The 18,345-nt window shown below is 43.5% G+C and overlaps 2 protein-coding genes across 51 annotated transcripts in view; one reads left to right on the top strand and one right to left on the bottom strand.

Annotated features, from left to right (window-relative positions):
* LOC127008521 (uncharacterized) overlaps window positions 1-14,271 on the top strand; it is a 65,758-nt gene extending 51,487 nt beyond the window's left edge. The window contains exons 7-9 of the mRNA XM_050880668.1: window positions 2,654-2,857; window positions 5,866-6,061; window positions 13,333-14,271. Of these exons, the coding sequence (XP_050736625.1) occupies window positions 2,654-2,857; window positions 5,866-6,061; window positions 13,333-13,468 (536 nt within the window). The 3' untranslated portion in view covers window positions 13,469-14,271. The remainder of the gene's footprint in view (window positions 1-2,653; window positions 2,858-5,865; window positions 6,062-13,332) is intronic.
* Window positions 14,272-14,502: 231 nt separating this feature from the next.
* LOC127008354 (uncharacterized) lies at window positions 14,503-16,754 on the bottom strand. 50 transcript variants are annotated; one of them, XM_050880539.1, is made up of 6 exons: window positions 16,113-16,754; window positions 15,820-15,945; window positions 15,694-15,777; window positions 15,367-15,570; window positions 15,277-15,324; window positions 14,964-15,192 (listed from the first exon to the last, which is right to left on the bottom strand). In XM_050880539.1, the coding sequence occupies exons 1-6, from the start codon at window positions 16,394-16,396 to the stop codon at window positions 14,964-14,966; spliced, it is 975 nt and encodes a 324-aa protein (XP_050736496.1). In that variant the 5' UTR covers window positions 16,397-16,754. The 50 variants fall into 50 exon arrangements, 47 of the variants coding, with proteins under 47 accessions (XP_050736581.1, XP_050736338.1, XP_050736496.1 ...); XM_050880624.1 differs by lacking the exon at window positions 15,277-15,324 and having other exon boundaries at window positions 14,503-15,192; window positions 15,361-15,570; XM_050880381.1 differs by having other exon boundaries at window positions 14,943-15,066; window positions 15,151-15,570.
* Between the last annotated feature and the right edge of the window lie 1,591 nt (window positions 16,755-18,345).

Genomic DNA, 18,345 nt, shown 5'->3' with positions numbered 1-18,345 from the left:
TAAAACAGTTTATAAAGTTTATACATGTGCTTTCAAACTAAATATAATTTAACATATACTGGAAATACACAATTATTTCATTAAAATGACACATATATCAACATACTACAAACACTTTATAGCGCACAATATATATTAACTTTATAGTATTATTCTGTTCACATGTTTCATATATTATTAGTTTTCATGTAATCACACATTATATTATTCATAAATGGGAAGAAATATGGTTGAATACTAAAAAAAAAAAAAAATAGCAATAACATGTAATAAGGCGCTTAATATAGGTTGATTCATTTTTTTTTTTTTTTTTTTTTTTTTTTTTTTACGTCGCGGCCTATTGCGCCGGTAGGCTTCTTCCCGGTGGGGCCTAACCGTCGGCCCAATGATTATATAAAAATAGTAACTTTTTATATAGATATCTTAAAATGGTTTCAGTACAAGCTAGTCAACATATTGAAGTGTTCATATATGATTTTTTTTTATGCAGGTATATTAGTTTTTGTGGCGTCAGGAAGATTTTTCGTTGCGGCGCGTGAAATGAGTCAGATTCGGCGAATGTTCGTCGCGATTTCTGGTCGAGCTCGAGCAAAAACCACTGAAGCTAGGAAGGCGTGCTTGGTGGGAAATGAAAGCTCTTTTAATACAGATTAATAATCAGAAAAAAAATGGAAAACAGTATATAGATAAATAAAAAGTTATAAGTAAAAATCTAGGACGTGTCCAAATCGCGGCAAAAGGGCCGAAAAACAGGCTATTTTGTGAACTTAGAATCAAGCTATCAAAAAATCCTTCGAGTTGGTCAAACTACATTGCCAAGAGGAGCTACATGCAAAATTACAGCCTTCTAGAGGCAATAGCATGGCCACACTAAACGAAAACGGCAGTGTCTGGAGTTCGTCAAAATTGCTCTCGACAGGGTTTACGTTACTAGCTCTAGCGACGAAACTTCAGGGAGTAGGGAAATGTTATGCACCATATTGGAAAGCACATTGGCAGGGCTAAATCATTTGTTAAATAAGTGTTTTGAAATTCTCAAAAAATGAGCGGGTCGCTAATTATAAAATATAGCCTTAGAAATAAGGGAGTTATGGCAATTCGCACCAAAGCGGTTGATTTTCCAAAATTCGCTGCTTAATGACAAGGGCGCCGCAAAATCAAAAGAGTAAGCTGTCCATTACTTGAAGTGTCACTGCCATTTCACATTCAAAATCCCCGCGCTAAGTCACGTGATATTTTCATATCTCTGGCAGCAGCCCGCGCCTTGTCGCGGGTACCAGATTCATCAGATAAGCATATTTTTACTACGCAAAGCAGGTGGTGCCACATATTGTCTTGTGTGAGTTTTCAAATTTATCTGTTTGCGTATTTTTCATAGAGGCATAACTTACATTATTATTTTCGTATTTTTCATAGAGGCATAACTTACATTATTATTTTCAGTTTTACTAGTGACAGATTTTGTGTGTTAATTACACTTCAAGTTCACTCAATTATGTGAATCGGAAATCTTAGAAACATTACCAGAGTGTGTATGAATGAATACAAAGATAAGCACATACTTTGATTAAGTTCTAAAAGTGTTTCGTTGGTCAAATATAAATAAACAAAAGAATCAAAATAGACTACTGTCTCGGCCCACTACCCTCGCCTAAGACAAAATCCCTCCACCAACTTTGTACCCCTCGTGTGGTGATATTAGGTGCGCCAGTTGAATTTGATAATGATTGCTGAAGACAGAAAGGCCATAATGAGAACTTTCCCTTGTATTTACAGAATAATACAATACCCTGAGAGCATTAACTTCTTCACAGAGTGTAGGGCTAAACCTACTGTTTAGTGCATTTTGCTGTGAGATTGTAAGTCAAAGAAGAAAGAAAATTACATTATCTATTGGACAGTGAGCAGCAGTTACCAACCAGAAAGATTTCTCGCTGAACTGTTATTAATTTTATCTTCGCTTATTTTTCTCACCACTACTGCAGTAGCCTCCAAGAGAGGCCTTTGGAGGTCGTTCAACCGATCAATGGGTACCGCTGGGTCTTCACACATCACACCCCAATCCCGCTCGCTCTTTGTCAAATGAATTGTCTTTCAAGCTGAGAGGCATGAACCTCAACCTGCCAGGCCTTAGCCTGTCTATCTACGTATCTAGTTATGTGTGTGTGTGTGTGTGTGTGTATGTGTGTGTGTGTGTGTGTGTGTGTGTGTGTGTGTGTGTGTGCGTGTGTGTGATAGAAATACCTAAAAATATTTTACTTGAGGAATAAGGGAATTAACATTGAAAGCGAGTACCCAAAAACTCTACTATTTGTAAATTAAAGTGTTTACTCCCTCATATACTTGGCTTATCCCTCTTCACCCTCTCCCTTGCCGATTTACCCCCACGTTGTCTCCCTTTCACATACCTTTTTTTCCCTCACGCCTTCTCTTCCTCTTCTTCACCTACCTGCCTATTCTCCTCTCCCTTCTCCCTAATTTTCATCCCTCACCCCTTCTTTCCTATATCTTTCTTCATCCCTTACCTGTATTCCTTATCCTTTTCACCCTCTTCCAAACTTTTATCATTCGGCCTTTCTCACTCTCTCCCTCATTCATTCTCTCCTCTCAGACTCTTCTCCCCTCACCCTTTACCTCCTCTCCCCGCACGCAGCCCTCCTGCTGATGTACCTGCCCATGGCCGCCTTGGGCTACCTGGAGTTCGGCAGCGGCGTGCAGGTGAACGTTCTGCTGATGGTGCACGGCCCGTCCGTCACGGCGGTGGAGGTGCTCATGTTCGTCAACAATCTCTTCACCTACGTGCTCATCATAAATCCGTTCTCGCAGTCACTGGAAGAGGCCGCGTCCCTCCCCACACGTGAGTTCCTCCTCCTCCTCCTCCTCCTCCTCTTTTTCGTTCTCTTTTTATCTGTCTCTGTCTGTGTCTGTGTCTGTCCGTGTCTGTGTCTGTGTTTGTGTCTGTCCGTGTCTGTGTCTGTCCGTGTCTGTGTCTGTCCGTGTCTGTGTCTGTCTGTCCGTGTCTGTGTCTGTCCGTGTCTGTGTCTGTCCGTGTCTGTGTCTGTCCGTGTCTGTGTCTGTCCGTGTCTGTGTCTGTCTGTCCGTGTCTGTGTCTATGTCTGTGTCTGTCCGTGTCTGTGTCTGTCCGTGTCCGTGTCCGTGTCTCTCTCTCTCTCTCTCTCTCTCTCTCTCTTCAATTCAGACTGTTACTCCGCTTTCCTCCTCCGTTTCCTTCCTCTGTGCATTCCCTCGTTCTTCCTTCCTTTCTCAATTATTCCTCTGTCCTTCCCCTTCTCCGTCCCTTTGTTCCTCACTGACTTCTCCCTCGCCTGTGTCCAGACTCGTCACCTCATTTAAACTTGTTGCCGGGCTTCCAAAGTCTTATTGGAGAGTGTGTGTGCACGTGAACCCTTGACACAGGAGGATCGCAGGCATGCAAAGTATGTTATTGAAACTGTGATGAGAAACAGGACAACTCGCATGCAAGGGGATAGGGAAAATAAAGAGAAAGAGGGAGAGGAAAAAGCATATATTATCGCAAAGTGAAGCGTAGGTTAATAACAGCAAATATAAAGCTTAAAAATATGCAGCCTCGGCGTGACCAGCATGGCCACGCGTGTGACATGAGAAGAAAGGAATCTTGTGTACTTACATGGAAGAGCCTTGCGGAGGTGATGCGTCACAGACTGCTTGTGAGGGAGTGTTTGGGGTGTTAACTTTGAGGCTCCGGTCTGCACAGTAGTTATAACCCGTCCCTTCGTCCTCCAAGGTTGTGACAGGTGTCTCTCGCGGCTGAAATATGATTTTTTTTTTACAACAAAGGAGACAGCTCAAGGACACAAAGAAAAGTAAACAGTAATAAAAAAATTAAAAAAACGCTACTCGCTGCTCACAAAAAGAATCTAAAGAGGTGTCCAGATACCCTTCTCTTGAAAGAGTTCAAGTCGTAGGCAGGAGGAAATACTATTAAATATACTATTAAAAATAATACTAAATATATTTCTCTTTTTCCCGAGGGTAAGTTGTATATGATATAATATTAGCAGACAACTTTACAAGCAGAGGTGGGCAAGTGGGGTACTTAGTGCGGTAGTGCGGTAGTACCGCATCACAAAAAGGTACCACACTACCGCACTACCGCAAAATTTCTGAAAATACCGCACTACCGCGGACCACACTAAAAAATCCTGCGGTACTTTTTTGCTGTACTTTGAAAACTATCGAAAACAACATTTGCAGCGCGGCATGCCAACAGATTTTTTTTTTTTTTTTTTTACATTGAATCGGACTCAATCAGTCAATCGGTATCAGTCATCAGAATCAGTGATTCAATCATTCTGACTTTTCAGTTATTGTTCAAAATTAAATACGAAATAGAGAGACTAAACTACAACACTGCGAGTCTTCTTTAACCCGCGCAGTGCCGGCCATTTCAACCCGGACCCGTCCGTGGTGCAGGTCGATTTTTCATTTATTTTTATTTTAAGCATGTTTCCTTTGTTTGGATAGCCAGGACAGGCACTGAAGTATTTTTTTTTTATTTTGACTACCGCTACCGCAGTACCGCATACCGCGTACCGCACTGGGAAAGAAAAAAATGGGACCGCACTACCGCAACCGCTCTACTCCGGAAAAAGCACCGTACTACCGCAACCGTACTACTGATTTTTCAGTACCGCGCCCACCTCTGGTTGCAAGGCTATATTGTTGTTAATTTTATAGTCCTTTGATCTCTTACATAGGTTTTGCTTATGTTATACACGTTGACTTTAAATACTCATCCTTCACACTTGACTCCCATCGGGAATGCAATATCAGTGCCGCCTTTCGCTTTGTTATCTAGTCTTGGGAATAGTTGTGGTACAGAATGGTGGCAGAAAGTTCGCCTCCTTTAGTGGCTACCCTCGTAACTCAGAGGTTAGTGTTTTCCTGTTCCTTTGGTTCTTTTTGAGTCCAATATTATAGTTATCCTAAGTCTTTCGTGATTATTATATAACCTTAACACATTGATCTCTCAGGATTTAGCGTTGCTAACTGGAGTCCTTCGTGTCCGCAAGCTTACTCTATTCTCTTGGTACCTCAGGATTCAGTAGAACAGCTGGCGAGAGTCCTTCGCGACCATATATATATATATATATATATATATATATATATATATATATATATATATATATATATATATATATATATATATATATATATGATTACTCACCCCGTCCTTCACACTGCAACAGTATAGTCAACAGAAGTTTTCACTTCTGTAGGAATACCCTTCAGCAGGATTCGGTATTACAGTTGGCAGGATGCTTCATGACTGTAAGATCACTCTGCGCCCCTCCCTTCCCCGTCCTTCAGAGGCCATGGCTTAATTAGGAGTCCTTCGTGACTTTAAAATGGCCTTGTCCTCTCCGGAGCCTCGGAATTTATTAGTGTGGCTGATTGATTAATTGACAAATTAGTGGATTTCTTTTTAAAAAGGTGTGTATACTTAAACTTTATTTTTATCACATTATAGTATATTTATATATAAGTGCGGGGGAGCGGTTTCGTACGTGCGTGCGTGCCTGTGTGTGTGTGTGTGTGTGTGTGTGTGTGTGTGTGTGTGTGTGTGTGTGTGTGTGTGTATACATGCATGCATGCATGCATGTGTGCCTGTGTGTGTGTGTGTGTGTGTGTGTGTGTGAGAGAGAGAGAGAGAGAGAGAGAGAGAGAGAGAGAGAGAGAGAGAGAGAGAGAGAGAGAGAGAGAGAGAGAGAGAGAGAGAGAGAGAGAGAGAGAGAGAGTGTGAGTGTGTGTGTGTTATGTAAGAATCTAACAAATAAGATGTACATCATGAGTACAGGATGACCTGTTCCCCCGCTCCTCCAGGGTTCGGGTGGCGGCGGAGCATCCTGCGCACCAGCCTGGTGGTGGCCGGCGTCCTCGTCGGCCTGGCGGTGAAAAACTTTGGCCGCATCCTCAACCTGATCGGCAGTTTCTCCGTGCCGCTCCTCACCTTCGTCCTGCCGCCCATCTTCTACATCCGTCTCTGTGACTCCAAGGAACGCAGTGACTGGCCTGAGAGGTAAAGTATATCATGTATTTTCTTAATTAGTAAATGTATATAGGGAGTTTAAAGGCATTTTGTGTGTGCGTTTTACGTTTTATATTTATACATCTTAGTCGAGCTATTTTTTTGTTACCTATTGAATGTACTCAGCCATAGGGAAGAAATGTGTCCGTTTATTCGTAAAATGCTGACCACAGTGTGGAAACGTGATGACAACAATAATAAACACTTAAATATTAATTCATAATGATAGTAATAATAATAATAAAGATATTAATCAATAATAATAATAATAATAATAATAATAATAATAATATAAAATATTATTATTATTATTATTATTATTATTATTATTATTATTATTATTATTATTATTATTATTATTATTATTATTATTATTATTATTATTATTATTATTATTATTATTATTATTATTGTTATTATTATTATTATTATTATTATTATTATTATTATTATTATTATTATTATTATTATTATTATTATTATTATTATTATTATTATCATTATCATTATCATTATCATTATCATTATTATTATTATTATTATTATTATTATTAGTAGTAGTAGTAGTAGTAGTAGTAGTAGTAGCAGCGGTAGTAGCAGCGGTAGTAGCAGCAGCAGCAGCAGCAGTAGTGGTAGTAGAAGTAGTAGTATAGCAGTAGTAGTAGTAGTATATTTTTTATAGTAGTAGTTGTAGTATATTGTTTGCATTTTCTTAGCTCTTCTTTGTAGGCTGTGTAGGTTTTTCTCTCAATTTTTGTTAACCTTTGACCATGGATGTCTTATTTTTTTTCTACAGCAGAGGAAACAGCTCAAGGGCAAAAAAAAAAAAAGGAAACAATAATGAAAAAAAAGCCCGCTACTCGCTGCTCCTGTAAAAGAGTTTAGCGGAGTGGCCAAAAGATAGGTCAAGTTCGAATTCGGGAGGAGAGGTGTCCTGATACCCTTCTCTTGAAAGAGTTCAAGTCGTAGGCAGGAGGAAATACAGATAAAGGAAGATTGTTCCAGAGTTTACCTGCGTGAGGGATGAAAGACTGCATGAAGATGCTGGTTAACTCGTGCGTAAGAGATTTGGACAGTAAAGGGATGAGCTTGAGTAGAAAGTCGTGTGCGGCGAAGCCGCGGGAGGGGGGGAGGCATGCAGTTAACAAGTCCATGTTGGAAGCACTCGGCTCCCGCTCTTTCTCTTTGTCTGTCTGGCCGCGGTAGACTCTTGCGACCACCCGCAGCTCGAAATTAATCAAGAACTTTAATTGGGAAAAGCTAGATTTGGCAGTGAAAGCGATAATTGTGTTGTGACGTGTTGTGTTCCGCCTCTATCTGGGCGTCGCCTGGAGCAGCTGATTCGACGCGGTTTTGGAATGAAATGGAAATCCAATCTTTTATACATCGTTCTTAACACAGCAGACGGGTGGCACGTCATGAATTAATTAATTAATGAGTGAAAATTGGAGGCACCGCAGCGCCAAGGTCATGAAGATGTGGATATGAATACAAATAATCAACAGAAACATATTGGTCATCATTATAAATGGGTTAAAAAAGCAGGAGGAAAATGTAACTGTGATAATAACAGTGAAATGAGACGAGGAACGGGATGGGAGAGTCAGAGTGCATTCACTGTAACAAGTTAGGTCTTGTTTTGCAAGAACTTCCAAATAACAGCTTTCCTTGTAGACCTTTAGTTTAAGTTTTAGTTTTTTACAGGGTACAAGTTATAGTCTTCCCTGGGAACCCCGTGTAATTATTCTTTTACCCAAGAACTGCCAAATTAAAGATTTTTCATAATTATCAAAATTGTATAGTTGTCAAGAGCTCTAATTTCCAAGTTATAGTTATCTCTGGAGTCTAAGGTCATTATAATGATGTAGAGGCATCCATAGGTGAAGCCTACGAGCTGGAGGGGCTGGGGGGGCTGTAGCCCCCCCCCAGATTTGGACAGACCAAGATTTTTCGGGCAGAGTATCCATCGTAAACAAGACTGTTGAACTGGCGGCTCGTGAGACAACTCCGACCCTTGAGTGGCATATTTCAGTAATAGCTATTATGGAGTTAGTATGACATTAATTATATATATATATATATATATATATATATATATATATATATATATATATATATATATATATATATATATATTATTTTTTTATTTTTTTATTTATTTATTCATTTTTAACGACAGATGAAGCAGCTCAAGGGCAAAAAAAGGAAGCAATAATATAAAAAAAAGCCGCTATTCACTGCTCCCACAAAAAGCGTTCAGAGGAGTGACCAAAAGAGAGGTCAACTTCGGAAGAAGAGGTGTCCTGATACCCTTCTCTTGAAAGAGTTCAGGTCGTAGGCAGGAGGAAATACAGATGAAGGAAGATTGTTCCAGAGTTTACCTGCGTGAGGGATGAAAGAGTGAAGATGTTGGTTAACTCGTGCGTAAGGGATTTGGACAGTAAAGGGTTTAGTTTGAGTGGAAAGTCTCGTGCGAGAGATGTGAAGTTTCCACCTCACCCCCCACACCCCCACACCTCACCCCCCACACCCAACATCCAACACCCCCCCCCCCACACACACCTCATCCCCCCACACCCAACACTCCCACACCTTACCCCCCCTCACACAACACCCCCACACCTTACCCCCCACACCCCCACACCTCACCCAACACCCCCATACCTCATCCCCCACACCCAACACCCCCACACCTCACTCCCACACCCCACACCTCCACACCTCACCCAACACCCCACACCCAACATCCCCACACCTCACCCCCACACTCAACACCCCACACCTCGCCCCCACACCCAACCTCCCCACACCTAACCCCCACACCAAACACCCCCACACCTCACCCCACACACTCAACACCCCCACACCTCACCCCCCACACCCAACACCCCCACACCTCATCCCCACACCCAACACCCCACACCTTACCCCCTCACACAACACCCCACACCTCACCCCTCACCCAACACCCCATCCCCACACCCGACACCCCACACCCAACACCTCCACACCTCACCCCTCACCCAACATCCCCACACACTCAACACCCCACACCTCACCCCCACACCCAACACCCCACACCTCACCCCCACACCCAACACCCCACACCTCATCCTCCACACCTCACCCCCACACTCAACACCCCACACCTCACCCCACACCTGACACCCCACACACCCCCACACCAAACACCCCACACCTCATCCCCCACACCCGACAGCTCCACACCCACCCCTCACCCAACACCCCACACCTTACAGCCCCCCACACCCCTCAACCCACAACTTCCCTACCTCCAACATTAATAACAGCTCTTTGATAATGCGTCCTCGGCGGCCCCTGATAACGAGTACGCAATGCATGAGTGCAGTACCCGACCGATCACAGATATTAATGAATACACGTAATTGAAAGGCCAACAGACCCGCGCCTGCAGTGGATCAAAAGAGCTAATCCTTCGGTGTCGTTAGAAAGAAAATTAGTTTATTATGATGTGATTGAGTGTATTTTAAACGCTCCTGCTGCTGGTTTTGATTGGAATATCCACATTAAAATACAAGATTGATTGGTTTAGAAATTCTCATGCAACACGTCTAATTAACCTGAGGACCAGGCTGAGGTTTTTTTTCAGGAGGAGGAACGAGAAGAGGAAGTTGGATCCCAACTAAGAAACTATCTGATTTTGCTGTTCAGGTAACTCACTCTTGCACTTCCCTCCTCCATATTTGAAAGTGATAAGTTTCACCATAAAACCGAAGCAAACGAATCCATAGGTTCCTTTTGACTAAAAAGTCTCGAACAGCAGGTTCAGTAAGTGATGATAAGTCCATCTAGATAAGTTAGTGAACCTTTAATGGTAGGTGTAACAACATTTTGGTACTGATGTGAAGGTTCTTGCAACTTGCAAAACCACGCTAACTTTAATGTAATGAAAAGTAAATAAATAACATTTATCTGCACAACTTTTAAAGATAGGTGTAATAAACAGTTTGGTACTGATGTGAGGGTTCCCGCAGTTTGCAATACCACGCTAACTCTACAGTATTGAAAAAGTAAGTGAATAACAATAACATGCACATGTTACTGTTACTGTTGTTGGTACATACGTCCGACGACAACTACGCGGGGAAATACTACTAGGGGTGTTTGCCAATATCTGGGAGGAGTGATTTAAGTAACGAGCAGGGAGCACACCTAACAACGCTTTTCTTCGGCGCTGACTTGTGTTTATTATCAGAGCCTGGTAAACGAAGTTATCTGGATTACCTCAGAATATTCTTCATGAGATTTCCCCGGTTACCAATGGGGGAAGAACAGCTACGTGGATAATGTGCCAACTAGTACATCCCAATCTGTAGTCAGACTCAGGACTACATAGCCAAGAATGGAAACCACTGCAAGGGACTTCTTTAAGTACGAGTCGGGTCTAGGATCGTTTTACTGCGTCGCCGACCCCAACAGACAGACTGATGAATGTCGCGCAAAGCAGTTTCCAGTGTTTTCAGTTAGTTTGTATCAGGGTCGTAAAGATATTGCATAAACCCAAACAGATCGCATCAAAAAAAGTTTGAAGGCCATTGCACTACACTGGCGGGGGAAGGGGCGGACCCAATGAAAACAAATCCAGGTTAATCAAAAGCATCACGAGTAAACGTTTGAACCGACATGAAACAATTGCATGACCGTCTTTGATTTCTGATTTGTGGAGTGGGAGAGCTAGGGATAGGGGTCAACAGGTAACGGAAATACAGCTGTTTTGAAGAAGTAGCAAATTAGATATCGATATAGAAGCAATGAAAAAGAAAACCGAGTCGTGAGTAACAAGTAAGCTCCGATATTGCGGCAGGCTGCCGGACAGAGGAAAGATGTGGGGTTCTTGAAAGGTCTGGACTTCCGAAAATCCCGTAAATTCTCAGCAATAAAAAAATATAAAATAAAATAACTGAAAATTGAGTTATCAGACTCACAGCCCCTCTAGTCCTTATTTATTTAAATATCTGACCAGTCACATCTCTCATAGGGTAAGCAAAAGCCAGATAAACCTGCTCTTATGTTTACTGAAAACAACAAAGAAACTCGCTGGAAATTAAGAATAATTAATTAACACCAAGCACACAGCAACTTAGTAGCTATTCTAAAACATCCTAGCAAATGGTTACTTAGCTGTAGGTGGAGAAGAGGGAAGCCACACCCTGATCTGCCTCGTGTCTGGAGCCTTGCAGTCCTTCTTCAATCCTCTCTCTTTCCTCACTGCAACGCGCGGTGCCCTCCTTCCTCCCACGGGTTTCCCTGACCTGAGTACATAGTCACTCTGGACTTGCGAGTACTACAAGGCTGAAAAACCCGGAGGCTGGGAAGGGACGTCCGCTCGCATCGCATGGTTGGAAAATGGCGGCGGTCCCACAATGCTCCGCGCGCCGGCCGCGGTCAAGATGCCAGCTCTTGCCATACTGACATCTCGTTTTCTGTGCAACACTTACGCTAAAACGCCCTAACGGCTATGGATTGTTATTTATTAATAACCTAACACATGCAATTGGTCATAGTGGGTCATGCATCCCACACATAGGTCAGCGTTGGCAGTAATAACGAATATGATTTGAAAAGCTCGCTGCTTCCCGCCTTCTAGTTTTCCTGCGTGATCTGTGACTACTTCCCGCTCTCTCAATGAAAATGGCGGGGACTCCCGCGGTAATTTTCCACAGGCCACTCCCTGAATAATGAAATCATGACAAAAATATTGCGATGAAGATGGAAGAATTTCATAGATATTCAGACTACGCAGACCCTATGGTACAGACCAAGTGATTTATCCTTAAACCTAAGTGAAACATCAAAAGGCCACGCAGACTTGCTTCTCTGCCGTAGAGAATATAAAGGTAAAGCAAGTGGCGATAGTTTGTTTTTCAATTAATTAATCGTGTTGCACTGAACCAGTGAGAGAGAGAGAGAGAGAGAGAGAGAGAGAGAGAGAGAGAGAGAGAGAGAGAGAGAGAGAGAGAGAGAGAGAGAGAGAGAGAGAGAGAGAGAGAGAGAGAGAGAGAGAGAGAGAGAGAGAGAGAGAGAGAGAGAGAGAGAGAGAGAGAGAGAGATTTACAAAGAGCAGGAAAACTGAAGTTCAAGCCGCACAAAAACTCGCTGGGGCGTGACGGAAAGTTAAGATTTTTTTTCCCGGTGTATATTTCGAGAAAGTTTCCACTAAACTTTCCCATCTAACACGGCAATGCAAAACTCCATAGGCTGTAGGAAGCGTGTGTGTTATGGCGGAGGTCTGAGCCATTGAGATAATGCAAACGTCAAGTGTAGGCAAAAACAGTGTGACGTTAGAACATTATTATCGTATTTCTTGGTAGTAAGTAAAAGCATTGCCATAGGTTGTAGGTGTGCTATTTTTTATAGTCTGGGTCTTGGATAAATCAGTCAATAAGAGTATATATCGGGGAACGTGTTGCCTTCCTCTGAGCAAGTCTTCCTACCTTCCCATCACACAAGTAAATTATGGCAGGATTCATCGCATTACTCGAGCCACGAGCTTGGTGTGAATTCCCCTGGCATCATCCGCATAGGATTGTCCCTTTCAAGAACAACCCGATGAGCATGGCCAACTTCTGGGCAGCGTGCCACTTACTTATATAGCTAGAGTTGGTGTTCACGGACAATGTTTGTAATAGACTTCGATCCAGTCTCAAGGAGTACTCGCTGATTGATGGCAACAATATCGTTGTATTTTGTCTTGAGTGGAAAGATAATCGTTGTAACTTTTTTTTTATTTTTTTTTTTTTACGTAGTTACCCAGGTTTTCAGCGATGGAAACTTACTAGTAATATGGGAAAAACGGATATCGTAGAATTTTCAAATTGTTTTAGTCTTGAGATTTCCGCCTTGAAAATATTTAACAGGTAGGAGAGGTGAAATAAAATAGAAGGAAGGCTGTTATAGAGTGTAACAGTGAAGGATTCCTGTTATATGAGTGTTCGGTGTAAGTGTTGGGGTGTAAGCTTCAGTGCGGTGTAAGAAAGATCGTTATGATGCATATCTGTAGGTGAGCATGATAGATTTGGTAGTACGAGTTTGAGTTTGGTGCAAGACTCATGTAGAATGACATCCCCTAACATCAAGTGCCGATTATAAGTTATTTTGGCCTAAGTCAATTTGGGTGTAAGAAAAAACATTATGACTGGCATCTCTATGCACGGGTATGGTCACTCACGCACGAGTCTCCGGTGTACTTGTTCCAGGAAGTGTTTTCTTTCTCCCTGCAGGAGCATAGCGCCGCCGCACCGCCTAGCCCTGTGGTTGGTCGTGGCCCTGGGCGCTGGGTGCAGCCTGGTAGCAACGTGGACCGCCCTGGAGGCCCTGCTCGATCCTTCTGATTCTTCTCTCTCATGCTTCGACTGATAGATAAGTTTTTGCCGCCGTTTCATCCTTCTCTCCTCTCTCCTCCTACTACTACTACCATTACTACTCTCCTTATCCCTCTCTTCTTCTTCTTCTTCGTTGTCGTTGTCATCATCCTCTTCCTCTTCTCGCCCACCTACTCCTCAAACGGTGTCTTCTCCTCCTCCTCCTCCTCCTCGCTCTCCATCTTTTCCTTACTAAGCGGAGTAACAAGCACTACCTCTGCTGCTACTTGCTGATCTACTGATGCCCCGGAGATTCCCGCAGTCCAGGTTGTATCAGTCTCTGCCCAGCCGAGACCCCTCAGGGCAGCTAGTAGAGGATCCAAGCAAAATCTAATTATAACAAGTCTGGTCACTTCCCGCGAAAATCTCGTCGGGCTCGCGCATGACGTCCCGCTGCCTTCAGAGGCGGGGTCCGTTGCGTGGAACCGAGTCAGTCTGCAACAAGACGACGTCGTGGTTAGGTGTATAGTGCTGACGTGGACCAGGATGCCTAATAAATGTGCTGTTGGTGGCTGCACATCCAATTATAAACACAAACGTGGAATTGTTTTTCACAGTTAAATAAGAATGATATACTTGGAGTTGATAAAGAAACAATAGAATGACTGAAAAGGTAGTATACAGTTGACAAAAAAAAATACAAGTCACCCATCAATTTCTCCGTTTTCTGTCCTCGGACCATGTAGGTAAAATTTGTGGAGTCGACATTAGCCCTAAAAAGTGAATCCGCCGAACTGTTATTTTTAGGGCTGCAAGGTTGTGGACACCTGCCAGGTGATGTCAGGTCAGGCTGCCCTTTACTGGAAGTTTGGCATGCAGGTGAACAGACTTGGTATATGATCATATACCAAGTCTGTTCACGCGCAGGAGAGGCGTGGCAAAGAGGTGACGTCATGCTGCCTAGGTGTGTCCGAGGCATGGAGGTAGAATTGGTGGAGTCGACACGGCCCGCTAATCCGAACGCCGAACTGTTATTTTTAGGGCCGCAAGATGAGGGATACCCGGGTGAGAGCTCATCTCCACTACCTTAGTTGTTAACTCCAAGACCCCGTCTCATTCATTATGATGGTGGTGTTTTTGAATACTGCACATTTATTGTTGCGGTAGATCTATTTCATAAATACCTGACCTGACAACACCTGGCAGCCTGGATCCAAGCACGTCCTGCACGGCAAGGGTCACGGCGTCTTGGCGGGCAGGCCGTGGTAGGTTCAAGGTTCCTCAAGAATTAGGTTAACCGATCCGGTGTCAACCCACAGCGCATCGCGTCCGAGGACTCAGGGTTCCGGTGTGGTGTCATGAGACAGCCGCTATAATAAGACATCCCATCCTGATCTGCGCATGTGTGGGCTTTGTTTACAAACAGAGGGTGGATGAGCTATGACACGGTACCGTGTCTTTTGTTGACTGCCTATCATGAAACGTCCCACCTAAGTTTATTCTTTATCTTTTTTAAAGTGATAAATTAGATGACCTACACCCTTTGTATGTCAGTAAATGTGATGTAACCTACACCCCTTGTATGTCAGTAAATGTAATAAATGAGACAACCTACGCCCCTTGTATGTCAGTAAATGTGATAAATGAGACAACCTACACCCCTTGTATGTCAGTAAACGTAATAAATGAGGTAACCTACACCCCTTGTATATCAGTAAATGTGATAAATGAGGTAACCTACACCCCTTGTATGTCAGTAAATGTGATAAATGAGACAACCTACACCCTTTGTATGTCAGTAAATGTGATAAATGAGGTAACCTACACCCCTTGTATGTCAGTAAATGTGATAAGTTTGAGAACCTACAACCCTTGTATGTCGGTAAATGTGATAAATGAGACAACCTACACCTCTTGTATGTCAGTAAATGTGATAAATGAGACAACCTACACCCCTTGTATGTCAGTAAATGTGATAAATGAGACAACCTACACCCCTTGTATGTCAGTAAATGTGATAAATGAGACAACCTACACCCCTTGTATGTCAGTAAATGTGATAAATGAGACAACCTACACCCCTTGTATGTCAGTAAATGTGATAAATGAGACAACCTACACCCCTTGTATGTCAGTAAACGTGATAAATGAGATAACCTACACCCTTGTATGTCAGTAAATGTGATAAATGAGACAACCTACACCCTTGTATGTCAGTATATATGATAAATGAGACAACCTACGCCCTTGTATGTCAGTAAATGTGATAAATGAGACAACCTACACCCCTTGTATGTCAGTAAATGTGATAAATGAGACAACCTACACCCCTTGTATGTCAGTAAATGTGATAAATGAGACAACCTACACCCTTTGTATGTCAGTAAATGTGATAAATGAGACAACCTACACCCCTTGTATGTCAGTAAATGTGATAAATGAGACAACCTACACCCCTTGTATGTCAGTAAATGTGATAAATGAGACAACCTACACCCCTTGTATGTCAGTAAATGTGATAAATGAGGCAGCCTATTCCCCTTGTATGTCAGTAAATATGATAAATGAGACAACCTACGCCCTTGTATGTCAGTAAATGTGATAAATGAGGCAGCCTATTCCCCTTGTATGTCAGTAAATGTGATAAATGAGACAACCTAAACCTCTTGTATGTCAGTAAATGTGATAAATGAGAGAACCTACACCCCTTGTATGTCAGTAAATGTGATAAATGAGGTAACCTACACCCTTTGTATGTCAGTAAATGTGATAAATGAGACAACCTACACCCTTTGTATGTCAGTAAATGTGATAAATGAGACAACCTACACCCCTTGTATGTCAGTAAATGTGATAAATGAGACAACCTACACCCCTTGTATGTCAGTAAATGTGATAAATGAGACAACCTACACCCCTTGTATGTCAGTAAATGTGATAAATGAGACAACCTACACCCCTTGTATGTCAAAAAAGCTGCCATGGTGTCTTGCCGCCATCTTGCCTGGGACAAACGACGATATCAATACTCTTTGTTTGTAAACATTGGTTTCTGCACATGCGCAGATCAGGATAGGATGTCTTATTATAGCCGGACGTCTCATGACCACACCGGGCTCGGCACGGCTCAGTCAGGCGCGCGCAAGGTCTGGCGGGCCGCGCCTGGGCCCGCGAGCAAGCACAGCACCACGCTAGCGCCTCCACACTCTAATCCCACCCTCCTTTCAACCTTTTTTTATTTTTTTATTATTATTCTGTCGCACGTTCAAAACTGAGTTACGAAATAAACTAGTGTACTTAAAACATACATAAGACTAGAATGTTAGATGATATTTTTTTCATCTCTAGCCCGTAGCCCAGAGCTCATGCCCTCTCTTCACCCCCCACCTTCCCTCTACTCCTGCCTCCTCAGCCTCAAGCTCTGCCATTATATATTTCATGTGCCCTCTCTTCACCCCCTCCCTCCCCCACTCCTGCCTCCTCAGCCTCAAGCTCTGCCATTATATATTTCATGTCGTGCCCTCTCTTCACCCCCCTCCCTCCCCTCTACTCCTGCCTCCTCAGCCTCAAGCTCAGCCCAGATATGTTTCATGTCGTGCCCTCACTTCACCCCCCTCCCTCCCCTCTACTCCTGCCTCCTCAGCCTCAAGCTCTGCCATTATATATTTCATGTCAGTGCCCTCTTCACCCCCTCCTCCCCTACTCCTGCCTCCTCAGCCTCAAGCTCTGCCATTATATATTTCATGTCGTGCCCTCTCTTCATCCCCCTCCCTCTACTCCTGCCTCCTCAGCCTCAAGCTCTGCCATTATATATTTCATGTCGTGCCCTCTCTTCAGCCCCCTCCCTCCCCGCTACTCCTGCCTCCACAGCCTCAAGCTCTGCCCATATATGTTTCATGTCGTGCCCTCTCTTCACCCCCCTCCCTCCCCTCTACTCCTGCCTCCTCAGCCTCAAGCTCTGCCATTATATGTTTCATGTCGTGCCCTCTCTTCACCCCCCTCCCTCCCCTCTACTCCTGCCTCCTCAGCCTCAAGCTCTGCCATTATATGTTTCATGTCGTGCCCTCTCTTCACCCCCCTCCCTCCCCTCTACTCCTGCCTCCTCAGCCTCAAGCTCCGCCCCCGGCCTCGGCCGGGGGGAGCTTCATCCGGGGCGCGGGCCCCCCACCCCCACCCCCGATCGGTACCCTATGCTGCGTATCGGTTAACCTAACTCTTGGGGAACCTTGGTTAGGTTAGTGGAGGACGTCTGTGTAGCGAGTCGTCTCCATCACAGTGCAGGCGAGCTGGGGTGTTAGTTAGGTTAATCATTGATTCAGTCATGTTAGTCACTGGTTTTAGTCATTTTATATTCTCCGCCAGTCAACTAGTCTCATTATCCCCGCCACCTTCCTTATGGCGTCGCTGATGACCTGAGTTTTTTCAAGTTGTCTGCATGTAATGATCAAAATGCCTAAGCCATGAAACAATAGTGTTAGTTAATGATGTAACAAGATAAGTCGAAATGGATGTAGTCCTGCTTACACAACCACTGTGTTTGCCATTCGTTACTGCTGCCATTATGCAGCCTCGGCAAGCTGGCGGCGAGCTTGGTGGCCTCCAAGTTGTCTCTTCCGCAATAAGCATAAGGCGGAGGCTTTACAAAACCAGTTCCCCGACCAGAACGTACCGTAATGGACACATACGACAATCCCCACCCATTTGAATAACTTTCTCCTCTGTTGGTAACTAGAATATGCCAAATTTGGGGAATACGCTATGGAAATAAATCTTTTTTGTGACGCTTCTTGTGGTATAACGTAAAGAGAGCTACGTGGTGTTTTTTTATGAATGGGATATCCAATGTTCTCATGTCTCATACGATCCACAAAAACATCGAGAAGCCTTTGTTTATGCTTTTGACGGAGGGAACACCTAACCGAGTGCTAAGAG

This window comes from Eriocheir sinensis, chromosome 4 (assembly GCF_024679095.1).
Source record: "Eriocheir sinensis breed Jianghai 21 chromosome 4, ASM2467909v1, whole genome shotgun sequence".
In the NCBI taxonomy this organism is placed as follows: domain Eukaryota; kingdom Metazoa; phylum Arthropoda; class Malacostraca; order Decapoda; family Varunidae; genus Eriocheir; species Eriocheir sinensis.
This window is presented reverse-complemented; position numbering and strand designations above follow the sequence as displayed.